Raw genomic sequence first — 21,918 nt, forward strand, 5'->3', positions numbered from 1 at the left:
AGACCACGGATCATACACAGCACCGTGCTCTAGCTTACTACGAACACGGTCAAGGAGGTCAAGGATTTATAATGCGGATCACGTAGCTGAATCGTCATGGTAACGCGTGCAAATGCAACGACAATAAATCTGTTAGTACAATATCCCTTAGATGGTGTTAATACTGGTAAATACTGAAGTTTTGTTTTGTTTTGTCTGTTTCAGGTCCCGCTCATATCTTATGCCTCAACGTGGCGAGCGGTTGAAAGAAAGAAAGCAAAGAAGGATCCAAATCCGAAATTGAAAACGCTGCTAAGTTATTCGCTATCTTCCTTGGCAATTCTCCTACGACTGATAGTTTCTTCGTGTTTGTCTGTCGGTCATTTTATATTTATTGTGCTGATTTTTAACAAATTTAGTAATTATATAATTTGTAGGTACACATGTACTATTATAGTTGATGTTCAGCTCAGTTCGATTATTAACGTAAACACAGTATACGTATACATACAGGATGTTTCACGACTTTAGGGCATAACAGCAGGAGGTGATTTCCTAGGTCTTTGTGATCGAAAAAGTTCATAAAAACTCAGACATTTGAGAGCCGAACATCTTTATGGACCACAATGTCCAGGACATCACCTCTCCCATCAGAAACGAAGTGGGTAGGATATTGTAGCGCCAAAATTTCAAAGTTACAATTAACAGAGATCCTAAAGCTTCAAACCAGAAGCGTTTGCGACGTTACTATTCCAAACAGGGTGCTTTGCTTTCAGATCACCTGCCAAAATGGATTTTGTTCTAAAGTTTAAGAGCTCTGTGATATCTGCATCTCTGCACGCTCTAAGTGGAGATTTATAAACAGATGCAAGCAGCATTTCAGTATGACAAATCGGTATGCAGACCCCCATTGCTTCTACTGAAAGGAGGGGAGGCAGGTCAATGTGTGTATGTGGGATTCCCTTTTTGACTGCAACGGCAGTTCCGCCCTTATGCCCGTTGTGGCAATCATTCATATATATATGATAATTTGGAATATAGAATCTCATGTGGTCTCAGATGTGTCTCCGAGAAAAGGGCCACATCTGTTTTTAGGTCTTGCATCTGTTTTTGTAGTTCATAGGTCCGTCTCCCAGTGCCGTTGGCAATGAACGCTACAATTTTCAGAGGCCTATGGACTGTTACCACCATTGCGATTCAGTAGACTAAAAACAGCCTTGGTGATAACTGCAACTTTTTCCTCCTCTGATGCAGCACCTGAGAGCCCTGTCATAATCTGCTGCAACGAACATGTCCGTTGCATTAATATTTACAATTTTTGCCTGCACTGACTGACCTGAAGCTTTATTGGTGAATTGTTGAATCTGGGGACTTTTAGACACTTTCTGCTGCGCTGAGGGTTGCTTTGCTTCCACTGAGCTGTGTAGAACAGAGGCGAATGTCCGATCGGCTGTTGCATATTTGGAGAAGAACGTTCTTCCTGAAGACCCTTGTTTTGTCACGCGTTGGCTCTTCCTTCACCGCAGCTCCTCCTTCGCATGACTGCAGCCCCTGTAGTTGGTTGGATGTGGTGATTCCCCATCTTTCAGCTCACAGTTGCAGCATCTTGGGATGCTCTCGGTATTCTCCTTTTCCAGGCATTCACGGTGGCAGTGACCACCCATACACCGTATGGACCGAGGAGGCTGCCTGCAGTGAACCCAAATGTGGCCAAAACACTGGCAGTTGTAGCACTGGGTCAGACCATTTCTTGATTTGTAAGCTTCTACTTTCACAATTATGTTGCAGAAGTTTGTGATTTTGAAGATTTCCTGGGATTTGTGGTTTCTCGCCAGGGTGACAAGGAAAAGGAAAAGGGATACGAGGGTGTCTCCTCCTGTCGGAGAAGGACGTTTCGCCGTCATTTGCTTGACGCTGATGACTTCGTAGCCCAGCTCCTGGAGGGCCACTTTGAGGTCTTCTGACGAGGTGTTACTCGGCAGATGCCTGATAACATCTTTCACAGGTTTGTCTCCTTTGGTGTAAAAGGTAAAGAATGGGAGACCTTTTTGACTCAGTACATTTTGTGTGGCTTTATAATCTGCCATATTTTTGGTTGTGATTCGGGTACTGGATGCGGTGTTCTGGAAGAATTCCCCTGTCACAACAGCTTTCATTTCTTTCTGAAGGCTGAGGAGGTTAGTCTCAGAAGTTAGGATTATAGGTGGTGGTCTGCCTTTGCCAGTGTTGTCTTCTGTAGATAGCCCTTCGCCACTTTCTGCTCTGTCCATGGGTACGGACCTGAGGATGGCAAAGAAATTCTTTGTTGCTACAGGCCGCGGCTTTTGGTAGACTGGGAGTGGTCTAGAGCTTTCCTTTGCCTCCTCTTGGTGCTGCTGCTGCCGTCATCAGAGTCGCTGTTTCTCTTTCGACGTCTGCTGTGGGGTGCATCCTCTGTGTCTTGAGTGGGTTCTGGCAGGAGACTCCACCAGTTCCCTGTATATTGCTGCGTAGCATCACAGCTGTGTGAAGCTAGAGTGAACTCATATATATGATGTCTAGGAAGAGGCCAGGTGGAGATAAATGGAGTAAGAGACAGTGGAGAAGATGGATGGTGAGGAAATAAGCTGTTAATAAAACAGCCAAAGAAGACTAGAAGAACTGAAAGTGTAGAGTCCATGCCATGGAAAGAGCAGTGTGCACAGGCTAAACCTGGAGAACCATGTCAGAAGAAACCTGTGAGGGGCCTCTAGCATTCCTTCAGGGAGAAGATCAGACATTTCCATGACTGACTTAACAGATGCCATACGTTCTGTTCCTGTAGCTGTTATGAAACTCGATCTCAATTTCCTCCCTGATGATATGGTCCATGTATCTCAATTTATTGGAGAGGATACTGGTGTCCCAAACTGATGCTGTGCTTGGCCAAGGCAGATCTGTCCTGAAGTTCAACTAGTATGTTCCAGTGGTGCTCCCTAATGCTGGTATCAAGTGGCCTGTTTGCCCCATGTAGACTTCACCAGATGCACATGGGATGCTGAATACCCCTGTGTCTCCAATCCTAAGTCATCCTTGACTGGCTGCATGAAGCTCGAGAAACTCCTCAGTGGGAGGGCAACAGGCTTGAAGCTGTGCCAGGACAGCACCCTCCTAATATAGTTGAATGGCAGGAAAGTAACTGAGTCAGGATCAATATGGGGCAAAGCAACTATCACAGTAGGACTGAGAGCCCTATGAATCTGCCAGTAGTTGCAGCTGTAGGGGCATGCGGTAGTGTAGTACGTTGAGGCACTATGCTACAAGCCGCAAGTTCACTGGTTTGATTTCTGATGACCCCATTGGATTTTTCAATTGATCTAATCCTTCCAGCTACACTATGGTCCTGGGGTCGACTTAGACTCTACCAGAAATGAGTACCAGAAACCTTCCTGGGGGGGGGTAAAGAGCAGCCAGCATATAAAGCTGACATCCTCACCACCCTCTGTGAGCCGACTGTCTAGAAAATGTGGGAGCCTAGATGTCTCACTACCTTATGGGTCTCCATAGCCTGTTACAAGGATAGCTTTTTTCTTTTTTGTTCTACCTAAATGTGATCTTGTGCTGTCTCTGAACTATAAAGTGTAAGAACCCAGAAGATTGTACTACACACAGTCACCACTGTGTGAATTTAAAATCCAACAAATTAGACTCGTATTACTAGATTTAATGAAGGCATTAAGAAGATCTGTTCTAATATGAATGGACGATGAAACAGGTGACTGTTTAACATGTGAACAAAGAAACATGACAACAGTATACATAACCAGTAACAAGCTGATATCTGGTATGTTGCGCAAACTGTCGTATTCCACTCTATATCTTTATTCCAGTTTCCAAAGTGGAACTTCAGATTTGATCCTTCATACACACATGCAATATTCAATACTATTTTCAAGAGATCATCAAAAGGACACACATACACAAACACACTCCGGACACCTTGCACTGAGTTACTTCCTTTAGTCAAATTCAAGGCGATAACCGATGCTAGGACACATCAGGCACTACAACAGGATCTGGGTCAGGTTCAGCTGGGATTGTAATCCCACCCGTGTCCACACCCTCCTCCTCTTCTTCCTGAATGGCCAGGAAGCAAGGTGCTGTCTCATCATCCTCAACTTCTGTACCACCTTCCTGTTGTTGAGTTGGAATCTGGATGGTAATAGTCTGTGTTGTTCCATCCTCAGAAGTTGCACTACCTGTCAAATTAGCTTGCAGTGGACTGCCATCTGTTGAAAGTGCATTGAGGCAACGGTAGATAAGATGTGCAGCTGCCACATTGCCAGGAAAAACCTCTATTTCAGCTGGAAAAAGAAAAGTGAAAAGAAATCCATAATGCAGCTGGAAATTCCAAGAACAGAAAATCGAAACTGACATCTGATGCTAAGTTTCTCTCAATCCTTCATTAAGCAATGTACAACTGCATAACGGGTCCTGGTTGTGGTCTTCTTGGTTTTGATATCATGTAGCTACTGTTGGTGAAAACCAGAGTTTTGGGGGAATACTGCCTCCATCTTCAGGGCTGCAGCGAGGTGAGCATGCATTGGAGTGGGGGGAGACACCCTGCTCTGGGTCAATAGGAATACAGAAGAGGAAATTCAAGAACAAAAAAATTCCCTTATCAGCAACCATAATAGCAATGTTGCATGAGGGGCATGGAATTGTGAGCCAAGTCTGGGTCAACAGAAATATGGAACAGAAAATTTGGAGGAGAGCAAAAAATTAAGAAAAATCCCTTATCATGGATCAGCACAGTTATGTTAACAGAGGGACATGAAATTGTGAGAAAGCAGCCCTTCTTAGGGTCATGTGGATGGGAAGTGAGAAAACAGTTATTTTCAGAGCCCAAGTATAGAAGAAGTAACTTTTACCTGCATGTCTTTAGAGAGACCTTTCTTCTCCAATCTTTGAAGGAGTGAATAAGATTTCCATTACTCATCCTCCCTACTTAAGTTGTTAGGGTGAAGCTTTATTTCCATCACTTCTCCATGAAGTGGTCCCTGTACATAGACTTCTTTGCTATGAGCCTGGTGTTAGTGGGCAGGATACAATCCACCAAGATCAATGTTGTGTTCTACCATGACTGACTTCTCTGACTCACACAGTCAGATATAACAGAGGTATTCATTAACCTTAATCATGAGAGAATGACCAGGGTGTATGATGTATACCTTCCCACGCTTGAAGCGGATGCTATATACACTCAGTTACCTTTCAGAAATCGAGGTAAACCTTAACGTTGTGTTTGGATAGTACCCCACTAATGTGGTTGAAGGTGTCTTAGGATGAGGGGCAGGAAGTCCCCTGAAGTGGGGACCTCTCTAGGAACACTGCCTTGCTGCTGAGGTGGACTGACAGCATGACGAACATGTTTGGTTCTGTAACTCTTTTCACAAAGGTTCTCTAGAGTATGTGCTGTTCAGTATGAAAACTCTACTTCAGATGATGCTGGCCCTGAGGTGGACAGAACCATCAGCTTGTTTGCAGGATGCTGATGTGACTTAGCATTCAAGAGTGTAGATCAGCTATTTGGTCACCATATGACTCAAGCTCCCTATAAACTACCTGCAAACCCCACTGATGATCCCTCTACACTGATGGCACATTCAGATCAGAAAAATTAAAAGGTTCTTGGACTACCTAACGTGGACATCAATATTTAATAAAAGATCAGATGGTTCCTTGAGTCATACCATACACTGAACAAAGATCCACGTAAAATTGATATTTGAAAGCTAAGTTGCACTATCACCATAAGCACATCGTTTAAGCCTTTCATCCATTACCTGAAGGAGCAGAAGAACAACATTTTCTCCCAAGACATGAAAGTCACTGCCTCCTCTACATGGAATCCAGCACGATCTGTCTTCTTACCTCCCATCCACACGTCCCCAAAAAGGGCTACTTTTTTTACAACTGTAAGTCCCTCCTGCAATGTAACTATTCCGGTCCTCAGTAACGATCACTTTCTTCTTCATATTTTCTGTTCCCTATTTCTATTGGTCCAGAGTCCATGCCCCTCCAGCAACACCATTAATCTGGTTGCTGATAAGGTCAATTTTTTGCTCTTGTATTTCCTATTCTATATTCCAATTCCTCTTTTACTGTGAATGAGAGCGACCATCTTTCTTGCAATCTACCTGCAACCTGACTGCAGGCTTGCCCCATTCACTTCAACTCTAAATATAGAGGCAATACATTAATTCAAAATGCTAAGATCCATCTATACTAACTACATGGCCTCACAACTAAGAAGATCACAACCTTCTTCAAAACCACAATAATTTGTTTCTCACTTCAACTTGCAAACTTTCAACTGAAACTGTGATGTGTTGTTTTACAAATATACAACTTAATTCTTGAACATAAGAGTGTCTTAAAATCATATATTGAGGAATGCAATATCATATGCATGTTTAATATTTTAAGGTTAACATTAAAGGTAGAGTTTGACAAGTTGTACATTAAGCCTGTATGCAGGAAACAATACCATGCAGAAACTGCTATAGAAATTACTTGAAATGTAGACACTCAGGAGACTGAAACCAAAATGGCAGAATTTTAAAATATTTGTCATGGAAAGAGAATATGTGACCTGAACTGGATTCAATTGGTTAAGTCAGGGTATAATGACAGTTTAATGTACTAACCATGGTTCTAATACCATTGAAGTCCTGAAAGCGTGAATAATACCTTCCTTTTTCTACTTACTACTACAGACACAAAAACTGTTCATTACCTTCAGGAGGCGCTGAAGAAATGAGGCCATTCTTATGATCAGACACATGCTGCAGGAACCCCTCCTGACTGATTGTTCGGAATGAGCACTGTGTGCAGCTAAATAGTCCCTGCATGCCTGGGTGCTTACTACGTAAGTGGTTCTTGTATGAACTACTCTGGATTGCTGAGTAATCACAGTGTGGACAACGGTATGGCCGCTGTCCAGTGTGCCTCATGGTATGCCGACGCAATGAATTGTGGTCCCCAGTCCGGTATTCACACAGGGTACAGCCATAAGGCTTCTCACCTGTATGTTGACGAAGATGCATCTGCAGCATGGCCTTTCGAGCTGATGCATGCCCACACACCTGCGAACAACACAAACACTATGTAGGACAAGTGACACTGGCTTAGACATATCAGTTGTCTACTTCTGTTCAAGAACAAATTGGGTCAAATTTTAATGACATCAGATGAAAAACATAATTTATTACCTTGTGAAATTCCTGTGTTCATAAGCCCATACACTCCAGACTCACAAATGCAATGAAATTAGTTTACATGTTTGCTGCCAACTGATAAGCGCCTGCTTTAGGTACTGATAACTCACATACAGTCTCAGTAGCTCTGCTTCTGTCAATGGATTACTGCTGCAATTTGGTTTCCTCTCATTACACTGGCACTTGGATTGATGGTCAGATAACTGCCCATAAATTTGGGGTTTACCCATGTTTTTGAAGTCCAGAAAGCACAGAAGATAAAACAGATAATTCTTGTAACTCAATTTCCTGCTCTTTAAGATTAAAACCAGCACAACATGCTGCACTAAAAACTTAACGAGTATAATGCAATTTCAGATCTACGAGAAACAACAAGCGACAATCCTGACAGTGAATTTAGTAATGGTAATAACAGGAATAGCAACAGTCAATCTGGCTATTGTAAAATTATCTTCTACTCCTGTTTGAAAAATTCTAACTCTAGCCACACTCAGTCAGATGGATCTCAAACTATGAAAACAATATATATATATATATATATATTTCTGACAGCCCCTGTCATCTAGTGGCCAGAGTTCCTGGCTAGAGATCCAGAGGTACTGGGTTCGATTCCCGGCACTACCATATTTTCTGAGAAGTAGTGGGTCTGCAACGGGTGTTCACTCAGAATTGTGAGGATAATTCAGGAGCTACCTGAATGGAAAAATAGCAGCTCCGATCTAGAAAATCGAGATTAATGGTCATGGGAATCCATTGCACTGACCATGTGACACCCTCTATCCACAAAGGTTGACACTAACTTAGTCGAAAAGCGGTGGTTGCTCAGTCAGTATAGTTCGCTTGCATACTAAAAGCCATGGAGTTTGTTTCTATATATACTTTCACATGTTGGGTATGTCACGCGACAAATAAATTCACGTGGCTCGCTGTTATTGCGTTACTGTGGAAGTGCCTATTCCAAACATGTGACATTGCTCCATTCTAAAGGTTGTTCGTCCCAGAACAGCCTAAAGGTTCTTCCTCGGTGTTCTGCTGGCAACGTTTGCATTTGCTCTTGTTGTTCTGCTGGCGTCTCTTTTGCCCTGTTCATCCTATTGCAGCCGCCCCTCTCTTCAGTGGTGCTCGTCCCAAGCACTCCCATAGTCAAGAATTTGTTGGTCCCAATATCTCACATTCATTCCTCGCTCATTCAGTCTTCATTCACCCTTGCACGGGAGGCGGGTACTTCTACGATGGGGTACCCAAAAGAAACCGAACTAATTTTTTTGTGGGCAAAGCTTTTGTAGTACCGCGTTTTGCCACTATGAGCGCATAGAGCTAACATTCCTGAGTCGATAAGCCGACTACCGTTGCTTCAGAAGGTAAGGACTAGTTTCGGCAGAGTTTATAGTGACAACTGTTTCGTGTGATCGTCGTTTTTGCAATGGCTGATTTTCGTGAACAGCGTGCGGCGGTGAAATTCTGCTTTTTGCTCAGGAAAAGTGGAACAGAAACTCTTGAAATGTTAAAAACGGCGTACAAGGACGATGCTATGGGGAAAACTCAAGTGTTTGAGTGGTTTTCCCGTTTCAAACGTGGTGAAATGTCAACTGATGACAAACCTCATTCTGGTCGTCCTTCCACAGCCCGAACACATGAAAACGTTGAAAAAATTCGTGACATCATCAAGGAAGATCGACGACGGACCATTGAAGAAATTGTGGAGCTGTCTGGAGTGACTTGGAGCTCAGTTCAGTGAATTTTGACAGAAGATTTGGGAATGAAAAGGGTGGCTGCGAAATTCGTGCCACGGCTGACTGCTGAACAAAAACAAGGTCACGTGGAAGCATGCTGTGCTTTGAAAGAAGTGTCCCGAAATGATCAAAACTTTTTTTTGTTTCCTCGAATGAAAAGAGACATGAAAGGAAAGCGTTTTGCTGATGTTGCTGAGGTGAAGGAAAAAACGACGGAGGCGCTGTCAAGCATCTCAAAAGATGAATTTAGACAATGTTTTGAAAAATGGAATAAAAGACTAGACAAGTGTATTAGTGTAAGTGGAGAGTATTTTGAAGGGGACTGAAGGTTTGTGCTTAAAATTTGAATAAATAAGTTAAAAAAAAAATAAGTTCGGTTTCTTTTGGGTACCCCCTCGTATGTTACCAGTTCCTCCCATATGGGCCATTTCCTTTCTTCTGTTTTGGAAGGGGTTGGCCCCTCCACAGTCCAATTTTTGATGCCCTGTAATATGCAAGAAAACTCTACTCCTTGTTGCCCGATAGCCAGCCCTTGGGTCTTCCTGAGGGTTTGGCTGGCTATTCTCTCGTTCCCAAGATGCAGCCGCTGTCTTGTGTATTCATTCTTCACTCCAACGCTGCCCTCTGGTTCCACCTGAAGTCTCTGCCCTCAGGGGGCTCCTCTTGCAACGTTGTTCCTAGTCTGGTTGTTCCCGATGATGTGTCCCCTGCGCCATGCCACTGTTGCACGGTGGGACGTGTTTGGCCCGAGGATGTCTTTCATGCGTCGTGCCACTGTTGCGTGACGGGACATCCTAATGTCGCTTCTCTTGCTGTGCCACTGTTGCATGGTGGCTTGTCCCTCTGTGGGCGATGGCCAGTTTCTTCTGGAGTCCAAGATTTTTCCATGTCATATCCTTTGGTTCGTGGCAGCGGTGCTCCCCGGCCAGTTTTCAGTCACTGCCTTTTCTTCTTCAGTTCTCCGACTGGCATTACTTCAGTGTCTTCTATTGGTACCTCTCGTTGCTTTGCCACCTTAGGTGTCATGTCCAGTGAGGTCGGCTTCTTCTCATCTCGACGTGCCTCCATCTCTTGGCAGGCCATCGTCTCATTGTGGCTGGCGTCTATCTTTTCTCTCCAGGATCTCCAATTGGCCATCATTTCTGCATATCTGGCTTCCACCTTTTCTTCACCAGCTATGATTTCCTTCAGCAGCAGTTCCATCATCTGCTGTGAGTCCATTATAGCTCCTGTGGCGTTATAGTACTTGATGTGGTGTTAGACCAATAATTCTTCCAAATTCACCTCAGAATCCAAACTGATCCCGCTACTAACACCAGTTTTCACGTGCTGGGTATGTCACACGACAAATAAATTCACGTGGGTCTCGGATTTAGCGAATCTTTATTGGACACTCACACTTATACACCATACAATTATTATCACTTGTGGTATCATGTGACTTCTGCGATGTCTTGACTATTCTTGGCTGTGGCTGGATCTCAACTGTCTTCTGTCTGTATCGTATGGCGACTAGGTTCCAATTGTGTTCTTGCTGTCTGTAGCTCTTGGCTTATGTAGGTGTTCTGTGGACTCAGTAGAGGACACCCCTCGCCAAGGTTCGATCTCATGTGTTCGGCAATCCGTTGCTTCGGGAACGCTCCTTATACACTGGTAACGAGTTTCATCTCATCCGTTGTTCATTTCCGGGGAAACGTGCTCGTTGTTTCGGCACTGTCTACGCAATGGCTCGCTGTTATTGCGTTACCATGGAAGTGCCTATTCCAAACATGTGACAATATATTTACACACACACACACACACACACACACATTGCCTGTCTTCTTCATTAAGCATAGGGGGAGGTACAGTTCTATGCATTCTTAACTTCAGTACCAGATGGATGTGAGTGGTCAGTGGTCTGGATGCTGTGAAAAACAGAAAAACTGCTTGCCTCTGTAAAGCAATCAAATCTCAGTTCTTCCACTGTTCAACATGTTGCCCTGATCCTACTCAGGCACAGCTATCAACTAACTTCATTAGTTCTGTCTTTGCACCTTTCAAGACATTACACTCAAGCAAGCAGCAAACACTTGCTATCTAAACATTCAAGACTTTAAGACTGTTAAAATTCTAATGATGCTGGATTATAAAGTCGCAGCCATGAAGTAGGTTATCTTGGTCATGATCAGATATTCACACCACACATGGAATGAGATGATGATCATGGTGGCAAGTGTGTGAAATCTTGAATTATTTCTTAATTTGTGAACATGGGGCTTAAACTCTTAATGGGGACATATACAGCATATCACCACCATTCCTTCAACATGTTAAAATTTTCAGACTGAATTTCTTGCAAATACTAATTCTCATAATGTGCCAAAAAACTGCTATCTACACAGTGCTAAGGAACCACGATTCAAGATTTGCTTAATAATGACCATGAGGACGATGACACAAAACAACTTTTTTTATTTCCACAAATTTTATTTAATTATGGAGGACCCCTTGTGCAAACAGTCTCATACCTGACACACATATGGCCGAAGCTTGCTGTGAACAGCTTGTATGTGCTTCTTCAGACACTTGGAATCAGCATAGCTCTTGAAACATATATCACAGCGCTTGGATGCATACCTATCGACATGCATAACATTAGTAATCTTACAATATCTATACATCATAATACAGTATTCACCTGACTATAAGATGAGGCTCTTTTCATACATGGACATCTAAAATCCAAGGGTCATCTTAAATTGGCATATTTATATAATATTATCCTTCTGCAGGTAACCTTAATTTGATGTAGTGGTGGGGTTTGCATGGTCATATGATCCTGAGAGCAATGCTGACAGTAGTCCAGCTGCTGGTTGGGTCTCCCATGGCAAACAGGTCAAAGGTGGTGATCCAGACAAAAAGACATACCCTGATCCTCCAGGTTGAGGGCTCGCGCATGGGTTTGACAACCCCACCCCATAAAAATCCTTAATTGTTGAGAATCTTTTAATCCTTTCCAGTCGTATATAATCAACATGGAGACAGTGCTTCCACAGATGAGTGTCGACATATGATCGACAAATTTTCTTTTGTGTTTCTCCAGTCACATCATAACCATATGTCATTACAGGCCATTGTTTACTGTGCCAATGCATTCATGAGTGTTTTGTCTGCCTTTTCTGCCATCTGGAAGTCATAATTTGAAGTTCTTGAGGAATCAATACCACTTATATATTAAGGGGTGTCACATGTTAGCAGTATGGTGTCATGTTCCAGCAAACCTGTCCCTTTTGGTTCCAAAAAACGAAAAAAAAAAATCCTTTGTGTGATGCAGATGAAGCTAGTAGTGATACAGTAAATTAAGAACTGTGCCTGACGAACTCTAATGATAAGATGGATTTGTAAACTGAAGGAGAAACTGCAAGTGAAGAATCGGGAAACAAGAAGTCAGAAAGTAAGAGCGACAGTGAAACAAGTGACATGAGCGTTGATGGGTGGAAAGAAGTGACAATGGGCAACAAGACATTCATTCAAAGCATACACATTTACCAAGAATGCAGGGCCACAATTTAACGTTATGTCAGATGCAGAGCCCATGGATTATTTTAGTTTATTTTTCGATGATGAGCTTTTGAATAACATTATTATGGAAACAAACAGGTACATGAGAGGAAATTGCAGAACATAAGCTAAGCCCAAGGTCCATTTGGAATGTCTAAGTTCCTGAAATGAAGGCATTTTAAGATCTAATTATAAATATAGGCCTAATCATATTACTCAACATAAAAGACTACTGGTCTAGTGAGTGGACAATACAGGAAAAATGTTTTGGTGATAATGTCTAAAGATCACTTTTTACAGATATTTTGGATGATAAATGGAAATGATATCACCAAAGAAAAACACAGAAAGTACATGAGGTGATAGAACATATTGTTTCAGAAATATTTTGTGCCAGGTAAAAACATTGCAATATATGAATCAACAGTTAGGCTCAAGGGAAAAATAATTTTCAAAATTTATAATCAAAAAAAAAAAAAAAACCAAAGAAGTGTGGCATCAAATTATTTGTATTAGGTGACAGTGACACTGGTTATGTTCACAGTATAATTCCATGTTAAGGAAAACTTACAGGTGATGTTTGTACTTTGCCATACTCTGAAAAAGTGTCCACTTCAAGAACAGATAGACAGACTACACTGACAGATGTTACAATAGTGTTCACTTGGCTCAAGAACTGGACCATCGGAAATGCCACACAATTGGCACTATTACTAGTGGAAGAGTTAGCAATCAGAAGGCGGTGAGGCAGGGGGGCCATGAACAAATGAAGAGCGGTGACACTTGTTTGTGCCTACAGAAGGGAGATCTTCCTGATAATGGGCTCATGTCTACATAACACATCACTGGAAAAAAAGGGTGACTATTCAGAAGGGGGGGGGAGACAGAAATTCAAAAGCCAATGTGTGTACATGATTACACAAAGCACAGGGATAGTGCACATTGCAATGATCACTACTGCACCACATATACTTTAATTCAGAAATCTCTGAAGTGATGGAGAACACTTTTTTCTGGTGCCTGTAAGTGTGCATTGTAAATTCATGCATTCTGTACTGCAGCCAGACAGCACAGATGGGAAGGAAACAAATGTCACATGTCAGGTATTGACGAGCTCTTCTTGAAAATCTAGTAGGTGATGTGTGCAACTCCAAAAAAGAGGTAACATCTGGGAAAAGCAGACTGGAAAGACAGACTAAATAAAGTGTCTCACTTTCTCTACCATTATGACACAAAGAAACACACAGACTGCATTGTGTGCAGCAATGAGAAGGTCAACAGAGACATATTTCTATTGTAAGACCTGCATACAAGGTCTGACAATAAAGTTTGCAAACTGATCACCATGTGCATGCTGTGGCAGCAGTGGACAGAAACCTCAGAATGGTTTGATGATGTTGGCATACCAAGTTTACTATTTCGAAGTACTGAAAAGGGTGCATGAAGAAGTTAGACAGAAATGACCCAAACTTTTTGCCAACAACTCATGGATCTTGCACATGGCAATGCACCTGCTCAAATGGCACTGTCTGGGAAGGAGTTTTTAGCTAGTAAACAAATAACTGTGCTGGAACACCCTCCCTATTCACCAGATCTAGCCCCCAGTGACTTTTTCCTGTTCCTGAAGATAAAGGAAATACTGAAAGGAAGGCATTTTGATGACACTGATGACATCATGGGTAATTTGATGGCAGCTCTGAATGCCATTTCACAAATCCAGTTCAAAAATTGTTTTGAAGGGTGGGCTAGGCACTGGCATTGGTGTATAGCTTCGCAAGGGGAGTATTTTGAAGGTGACCACAGTGATATTCAGCAATGATGTATGTAGCACTTTTACTGCGATGAGTTCGCGAACTTTATTTTCAGACCACAGAAATCAACCAGTCACGTGTACTGGGGAATGTTTTGAAAGATATCACATTCTCAGGAACTTCAAAAGGTTTAGTGTAGGTCCAATAGTTTTTCGGGGTTTACTGTTTGTGTACATAGAAAAGTAAGTGACAGTCATAACAAGAAAGGAATATGGATATAGTTTGTATTAGAGAACAGAGACATTTTGTGCCTATGAAGCATCACTACCTCTCCCCACAAACCTGATCTCATACATCCCTACAAAGCAGTGAATTTGCTTTCTTATATTGTACTGATACTTTGTGCTTCCTTCACTCTATGCCTTTGTTGCACCAAATTTTCAGGCAAAATATTCACTTAGTGGCTCAGCGGGCATTTAAATCACCTTCACATCCTGACTGCAGAAATTTCTAACGATGTGATGACTGCAAAGGATTAACAAGAGCAGCCAGATGGACATACATAAATGGAGAAGAAAGTCACAGGATCAGGAGCAATGGTGAGCAATCGTAACAGAGGCCAAGGTTCATCATAGACTGTAGAGCCTACAAAAAAAGAGGAGGATGAAGAAGAAGAACGGGAGGAGGACGATGAGGAGATACTATGATAGAGCTAATGTTCTCAGGTCATCAGTAGTAATCTGCATGTGATGTTTTAGGATGGCTAATGTGGCCATTTTGTAGCACTGTCTCATCCATTTCAAAGCCAAGAAGTGGGCTTCAATGTATGAAGAACAAATGCTGCAGTGTACAGTACCATCTGCAATCAGGGTGTCTGATGCCCAAACCATTAACACACATTCAAACTATGTCCATATTTATTTGTATGAGAGTAAGCAGGTAGGATACAGTAGTACTCATGGGTGACTATGTTGAAAGAGAGGTTTTACAGTGTCACAGATATCAAACTATGATAAGATCTTTAAATCCCTTATATCAGTAGTCAGCGCAGACCAGTTCAAAAAAAGCTAGTCGACAGTCATATTTTGGGCAGCCATACTGTTACATGTAAGCTTCACTTATGAGTTCTGTTCTACCATATTGTTCATGGTTGAATTCTGACCCCTTGAGCTTGCAAATTGTAACTGTTGCCATCTGAGGCTTAAATGGAGATTTGACAAGAGTGTTATACACTTCTGCCTGCTCTGAGGCTTGCTACAGCATACGCAGGTGGTGTCAGGTATCATTAAATTCCAGTGAAATACGGTGGTCAAAAAGGATGTGGAAGAAATCAGTATCTGCACTGCAGTACAAAAGTACATGCCTGATGCTAGAGAGATCAAAGAAGTAAAGTATGTCAATTTCACGTGAAAAATATATGGAGGGCTCAAACAAGGATCATAGAAAAATGAAGAACAAGTGCTTACGTCTGCGCTTGTAAAACACAGATGGGATCCGCATCCCACAAGAGGCATATGTGACAGCATTGGAAATTATCTCATCAATCTAAGTTGGATAAGTCTATTATTTCTTTCTCTCTCAATACACAATCTCATCCTTCTCACACACCCATTCCCAAAATTGTCTTATTTATTTCAGTAACCCTTTTCTGTCCAAAGACAATTCTCCATTCTCTATTACAGTCCAATATGCTACAGTTATCAATTACAAGATTAATGGAGGTAAGTTTAAATATTGTAAGATTTGAGGCTTTCACGGCAGTGACTATGAAGAAAGCAGTCTTCTGGGATTTGGCACCATGTATATGTGGTGTTAACCGACGTTTCGGAGGAACGTATCGCCTCCATCTTCAGAGTAGAAGGAAAAAATATAAGAAATCCGCAAGCAAAGAGACCGTGAGAACCAGTAAAAGCAGACTGCAGACTGCAGACACCACATATACATGGTGCCAAATCCCAGAAGACTGCTTTCTTCAAGTTTAAATACCGTTTAAATTTATTACCCTCTCCTCTCTTGCTTCACTTAACAGCTTTAGCACTTGCTTAAACAGCAGTCCACTGCACTATCATATCAATTCTACTTGTGACATGCTTACCATCTTGGTACGGGGCCAGCTCTACGATCAAGGTGCATGACACGGTGATTACGTAACTGTGATGACTGTTTGAAGCCTTTGCCACAATCTGGACAAGTGTATGCTCGCACTTCACCATGTATTTTGATGTGATTCTCCAATTTCACTGCTGTCACAGTTTTATATGTATGGCAAACTGGACAACTTAACAGGCCTGCATCCACTGCATGTGCTTTCCACAAATGTAGAGCACAGCCACACCATCTTTCAAACCTGTAAAATTCACATATCTTTCTGGAAACTTGTCCTGGCACTTCTTTCCTTAAAAGTATACCCAATGAAATCCTAACATAAGGATCCCATATTTATGAGGCATTTATGCAGTCCCAGCCACAGTTCAATACAACTACTGTATTAATTTTGATGCAGTATTTCTTGATTTAAAGATTTTCCCACATGTTATGGTACTTAGGTAATTTTCATTTCATGCATCCTGTTGTGTTACAATAGACAACTCTTTTATCGACCGTCACAACACAACAAACAGAAAAAATCAAGGTTAGCGCCCAGCTACGGTTTCGCTACATGTTTCAGCCACTAACGGCCACCATCAGGCAAACACATATTAACAAACATATACCACTGAACTGCTGTACATTAGATTGGATACAATGTTATTAATCATTTAAAATACTTTGCGTAAAAATACAATAAGTCAGATTATATAAAAACTAAAAGTTATTGTATAAAACAAGATAAAACTTAATTGATGTTATACAACATCAAATCAGTCGTTGATTTTTTACTTTTCATACATTTCCATGGACCAATTGGAATTTCGATATTTCTTTTATATAAGAATGTATAGGAGGCCCATGATATTGCAAATAATTAATTGTATAGTTAGTGCCTCATCTTACGAAGGATTGTCCATACTGTATGGAAAGTAAACAATGACTTTTACTTCGTTTAATTTGGGAAATCTGAGCCATGTTTCATGTCTATGATATTGTGTAATTGTCACAAGGACACAAGACTGTGAAGTTCCACCAAAATGGATAGAAAACTGTAACACATTGAGCCAAATACTACTACTGCTACTAACAGCAATGAAAGCAATTTTTCTTTTAAGTTACAATTACCTGAGTATGTTTGCATATGTAAATATCATCAAAGTTGATTTGTCATAAAGGCTGGGAAAGGGGGTAAACTCCCCCCTGTGCTTAATTAATTAAGCATCATGCCAGGCTGATGTATGGGGGAGTGAAGTTATATAGCTCCACCATTCTTAACCTCAGCACTAGATGGAGGAGAGTGGTCTGCTTCATACCCCAGGGGAATCAGCTGCTGGTACCCACAGGACAGGAGGCTAAGTTAATTTGTCATAAATTAATAAATTAGCAATAAAATAAGATATTTAAACAAAATTAATACATGTTGCAACATGCATAAAATCCAAGATGGACAAGAAGGGTAATTTGCCCTATTAAAAAAAAAAAAAAGGAAATAGATGGGATTGTAATAATTACAGATGAATTATTTTACTGAATTGAGCTTTTGAGGTTTATGCTAAAATTATAACTCAAAGACTGAACACAGTTAATGAATATGCATTTCCAGAAGAACAATATGGGTTCCATACAGAATACTTATGTCCTGACAGGACATTTGTAATGGAGCAGCTTATTCAGAAAAGGAGGGAATTCAACTTGCCAATGTATATGTTATTTACAGACTATGAGAAGGCATTTGATAGAGTGCCTTGAGGTAAATTGCGGAATATAAAGATGAACAAAAGGATTCCCTGATCACAAAGTTAAAATTTCTCAAAGTATGCATATTAACACAAGGATAAAAACTGTCAAGGAACATCGGTTGGCAATAGGGAAATACATATAAATCAAGGAGTAAAACAGGAATGTCCAGTGTCCTCAACATTATTTAATATAGCTACTGATGAGATCATTATGCAATGGTAAGATGTTATAACCAAAGACTTCAAAATTGGTAATACAGTTTTACATATAAACCTATCTGCAGACAACTAGGATATTTTCAGTCGGATCAGAGAACCTTCAAAGAGCAGTAAAGTGATTTTAACACTGAGCAAATGGCTCTAACATGAGAATTTCAGATATAAAAATAAAAACCACAGAAGATGTAAAATAGGGAATGACAACAAAACAACAGAACAGGTATCAAGTTTTGATTATTTAGGTTTCAATGTATCATACTACCCAAAAAAAACACATGACTATTAAAGTAAGTACATTTCAAAGAATGTGTGGAATGATATGAAGAACACTGAGACAAAAGACCTTACAAAGTACAAAACTAAAACTTTACAAGAGTGGCAGTGCCTATGCTAACACAAGTGGCAAGTGGACAATAAATCAATCAGACAAAAGGAAACAAGTGTCAGCTGAAATGAGGCTCCTATGCCCAGCAACTGGATACAATCTCCTAGATCAAAAATGAAGTACAGACATATGTTCAGAATTTAAAATATTTAATTTAACCGAGAGACTAGAAAGGCAAAGAGAAAACTGGTTACATTGGTTACACCAGTGTCACGTGTCTGACTACTGAAGACGCCATTCGGATTGTTAATTGCTTTATTTGACAACCTACAAGTCGTAAGGGCTGCGCCATAGCTCAAGCGGTTAGTCGCTGGCTTCCCACAATGGCAGCCCGGGTTTGGTCAAGTGGGATTTGTGGGGGACAAAGTGGCGCTGCAGCAGGTTTTCTCTGAGTACTTCAGTTTCCCCTGCAAATCTTCATTCCACCAACTGCTCCACAATCACCCTCACCTATCATCTGGGGCTGGTACAATAGGCCAGAAGTGGCTGCAATACAAGGGACTTAGTCCCACCCCATTAGCACTAAAAAAAAACCCTACAAATCATAACTACAATTAATTGTGACACAGTTATGGGTTTACACACTTTACAAACCCTACACAATAACCTCTTCACTCTCTCTTCAGTAGACTTCATGTATTTATAACGTGGGAGCTATACAAGTGTCACTGAATTACACACTCCCAATACCTTCTCAGTTATCACAAACTATCACTGAAACACACATAAACTCTTCTAATCATGTGTCCGGTTCTTCTTCCACAGCTGCTATACTTCAACTGAACTTATAACATCTTCTTCACGTTCAAAATTCACTCACTACAACTGAACTCGGCGACTGCTAGACTTCCACTGAACTCTTTAGGCACTCCAGTTAGTCTTATAAACCTTCAGTCGGACAGAGGAAAACGAACCTTGCTTCACTGTTTTGTAATCGCCATGTTTACAGAGGCATTGCTGGGCAACGCTACCGACTGCCTAGCAATAGTCTCTGCATGGACTCCCCTGTTGGTGACATCACAGCCTAGTGGGGAAGGGCGTTTATCGAGCATTGCGTAGTGATGGAAGGAGTGGGGGTATGTGACGACACTCACGGAAAAGCAGAGTTCATGTGACCCCTACTTCCTGTTGTGTCATCCATGTTACAATATTTTAAGAATGACAATAGATAAGACTCCCAAAGATACTACTACATTATAAAAACAGAAGATCTGTGTGGAGGCAGGTTAGAATACCTCCACCATAGCCCTCCAAGTCATAAAAGATGACAGAAAGGGAACTTGGTGCCTGGAGGTAAAACTTGGCCATCCTATCATTGTAGGACATAAATACAGGGACCGGGTCCTCCAGGTTGGTGGTTGGATGCAAGGCTGACAACCTTGCTCTGTGATAAAAAATTGTTTGCAAAATCTAAAGGAGAGAAAACTGGATGTGATTTGGCAGAATATTCTACGGAAGGCTATGGATTAAAAAGGGGGTGTTTCGATGATGACAACAATAAACTCAGAGGACACTGAAGTATGACAACCCATAGCTAGATGGGAGGACATATTCTCTTAAAGTCCAAAACAGGCCAATGGCCTATACCCTTGAAGGAGAAGAAAATATTAATGATTAGTACAAAATTAATAAAAATATCTTTTACTTTTTATATGTAACTATACTGAGGACATAGAAAGAAGTCCTTACAATCATCTTTCTGCCTTCTGTTGTATTCCCCCTTCAGTCCCCTCTGGTTTATGCTGAACAAGCCCAAACTGCTTGTCCGTACCAGAAGTTATCACACAGTTATCAATACTGACATTCCTGTGAACAGAACAGCTAGACTGAACTGGAGTATCGGGAGGTATACTGGAGGGGGAAGTGTAACAGCAAGAGGGAGATATGGAGGGGGTGGATCCATTCGGCTTCTTTCCAAGGCAACAGTATAGTAACAGCAAAATAATCCGTTACGTGGTGACGTACCTCTCGCCACAAACACAACACCCGAATACTCGACGTGCTGCAGCAACATCAGCTTTCTCAGCACCTCCTGCTGCATGACATGAAACATGAATGTGCAGAGCATCTTCAGTGCTGAATTTGTACTGACAAGCTCGCTCCCCACATCTGAAGACAGAAACAAGAACAATGAAGGAATGCAATCTGAAGCATGTAGTGACACAGTCTGCTGCTCTGCAGCATGGTCATTCCATATGGGCTCAGCAGCAAGACCTGCTTGTGTGACTCAGATTGGTGTGAAATTGTGATAATTCAGGCTCACACAGCATTGAGACATGTAATGCCTCATAATTTGGTAGACAGGTATCAGTGTTTCAAAAGAAAGTACTGTCTTCATCTTAAGGAGAAGAGGCCCCTGAACAGCAAACTGAGACAGTCATTTCCTCTGAAACAATGGCCTACTAAAGCACACAACATCACATCACAGAAGACCATAACCTTCCTATGAAAATGCTTTCCAGAAATCACATCGATAAAAGCAGATTCCTTGATATTTCTGTTCAAAATATCTCAACTGATAGTTTAACAGACATAGTTCTAAATCAGAGTGTTCTGTTGGGTACTCAAAATACTTACCATTCTGTCAATAAATTAATTCTTATTGTCTTATATTATTACTTGGCACGTGTACCATCTTCAGGGCTAAAATATAAAAAAAAAATATCAACAAAAATTATGGACTACATTATGTAGTCAAGAAATAATACATAATGGAATGTATTTACTGTATTATAAACATTGTAAGCTATGAAGAGGTATAGCACTTGACTTTTGTCAGTTATTATATTGCTGTAACTACAGTGAAACTAGATAAGACAAAAAAAACAGTAGCCCATAGTGAATTTGGCCTGAAACGTGCAGTCACAACTGTAAACTGGTATATCCAGTGCTTTAGTGATAATAAGAAAAATAACATATTTGTTATCACAAACCTGCTCAAGAAAGTTTGCAAAAAGGGTTTAAAATGCAATGAGGAAATACTCAGAAGTTCAGTCATTAACACAATCTTAATACGGTGCTTGACCACACAGCTGCCATGTTTGTCTGACAGCTAGTACCATACAATGATTCCCACTATTATTACGTTCAAGGTATTCAAAATAAGAGCATTCACTGCTTTTGAACCCACATCAGGTTCAAATTTGACAACATGATCCATATATAATTTAAGTACAGTATATCCTTGATATAACAGACTAATTAGGGGAGCAGTTGTCCGATATTGCCGAATGTCTGTTA

The 21,918-nt window shown here is 41.1% G+C and overlaps 1 protein-coding gene across 1 annotated transcript in view; it reads right to left on the reverse strand.

Annotated features, from left to right (window-relative positions):
* Positions 1-3,640: 3,640 nt before the first annotated feature.
* LOC111866856 (zinc finger protein 358) overlaps positions 3,641-21,918 on the reverse strand; it is a gene marked incomplete at its 5' end in the record, with an annotated part of 31,587 nt that continues 13,309 nt past the window's right edge. The window contains 5 exon segments of the mRNA XM_023856187.2: positions 3,641-4,301; positions 6,737-7,085; positions 11,461-11,569; positions 16,340-16,591; positions 20,644-20,787. Coding sequence (XP_023711955.2) covers positions 3,985-4,301; positions 6,737-7,085; positions 11,461-11,569; positions 16,340-16,591; positions 20,644-20,787 — 1,171 coding nt within the window.

Source organism: Cryptotermes secundus, unplaced genomic scaffold (genome assembly GCF_002891405.2).
Source record: "Cryptotermes secundus unplaced genomic scaffold, Csec_1.0 scaffold643, whole genome shotgun sequence".
Classification (NCBI taxonomy): domain Eukaryota; kingdom Metazoa; phylum Arthropoda; class Insecta; order Blattodea; family Kalotermitidae; genus Cryptotermes; species Cryptotermes secundus.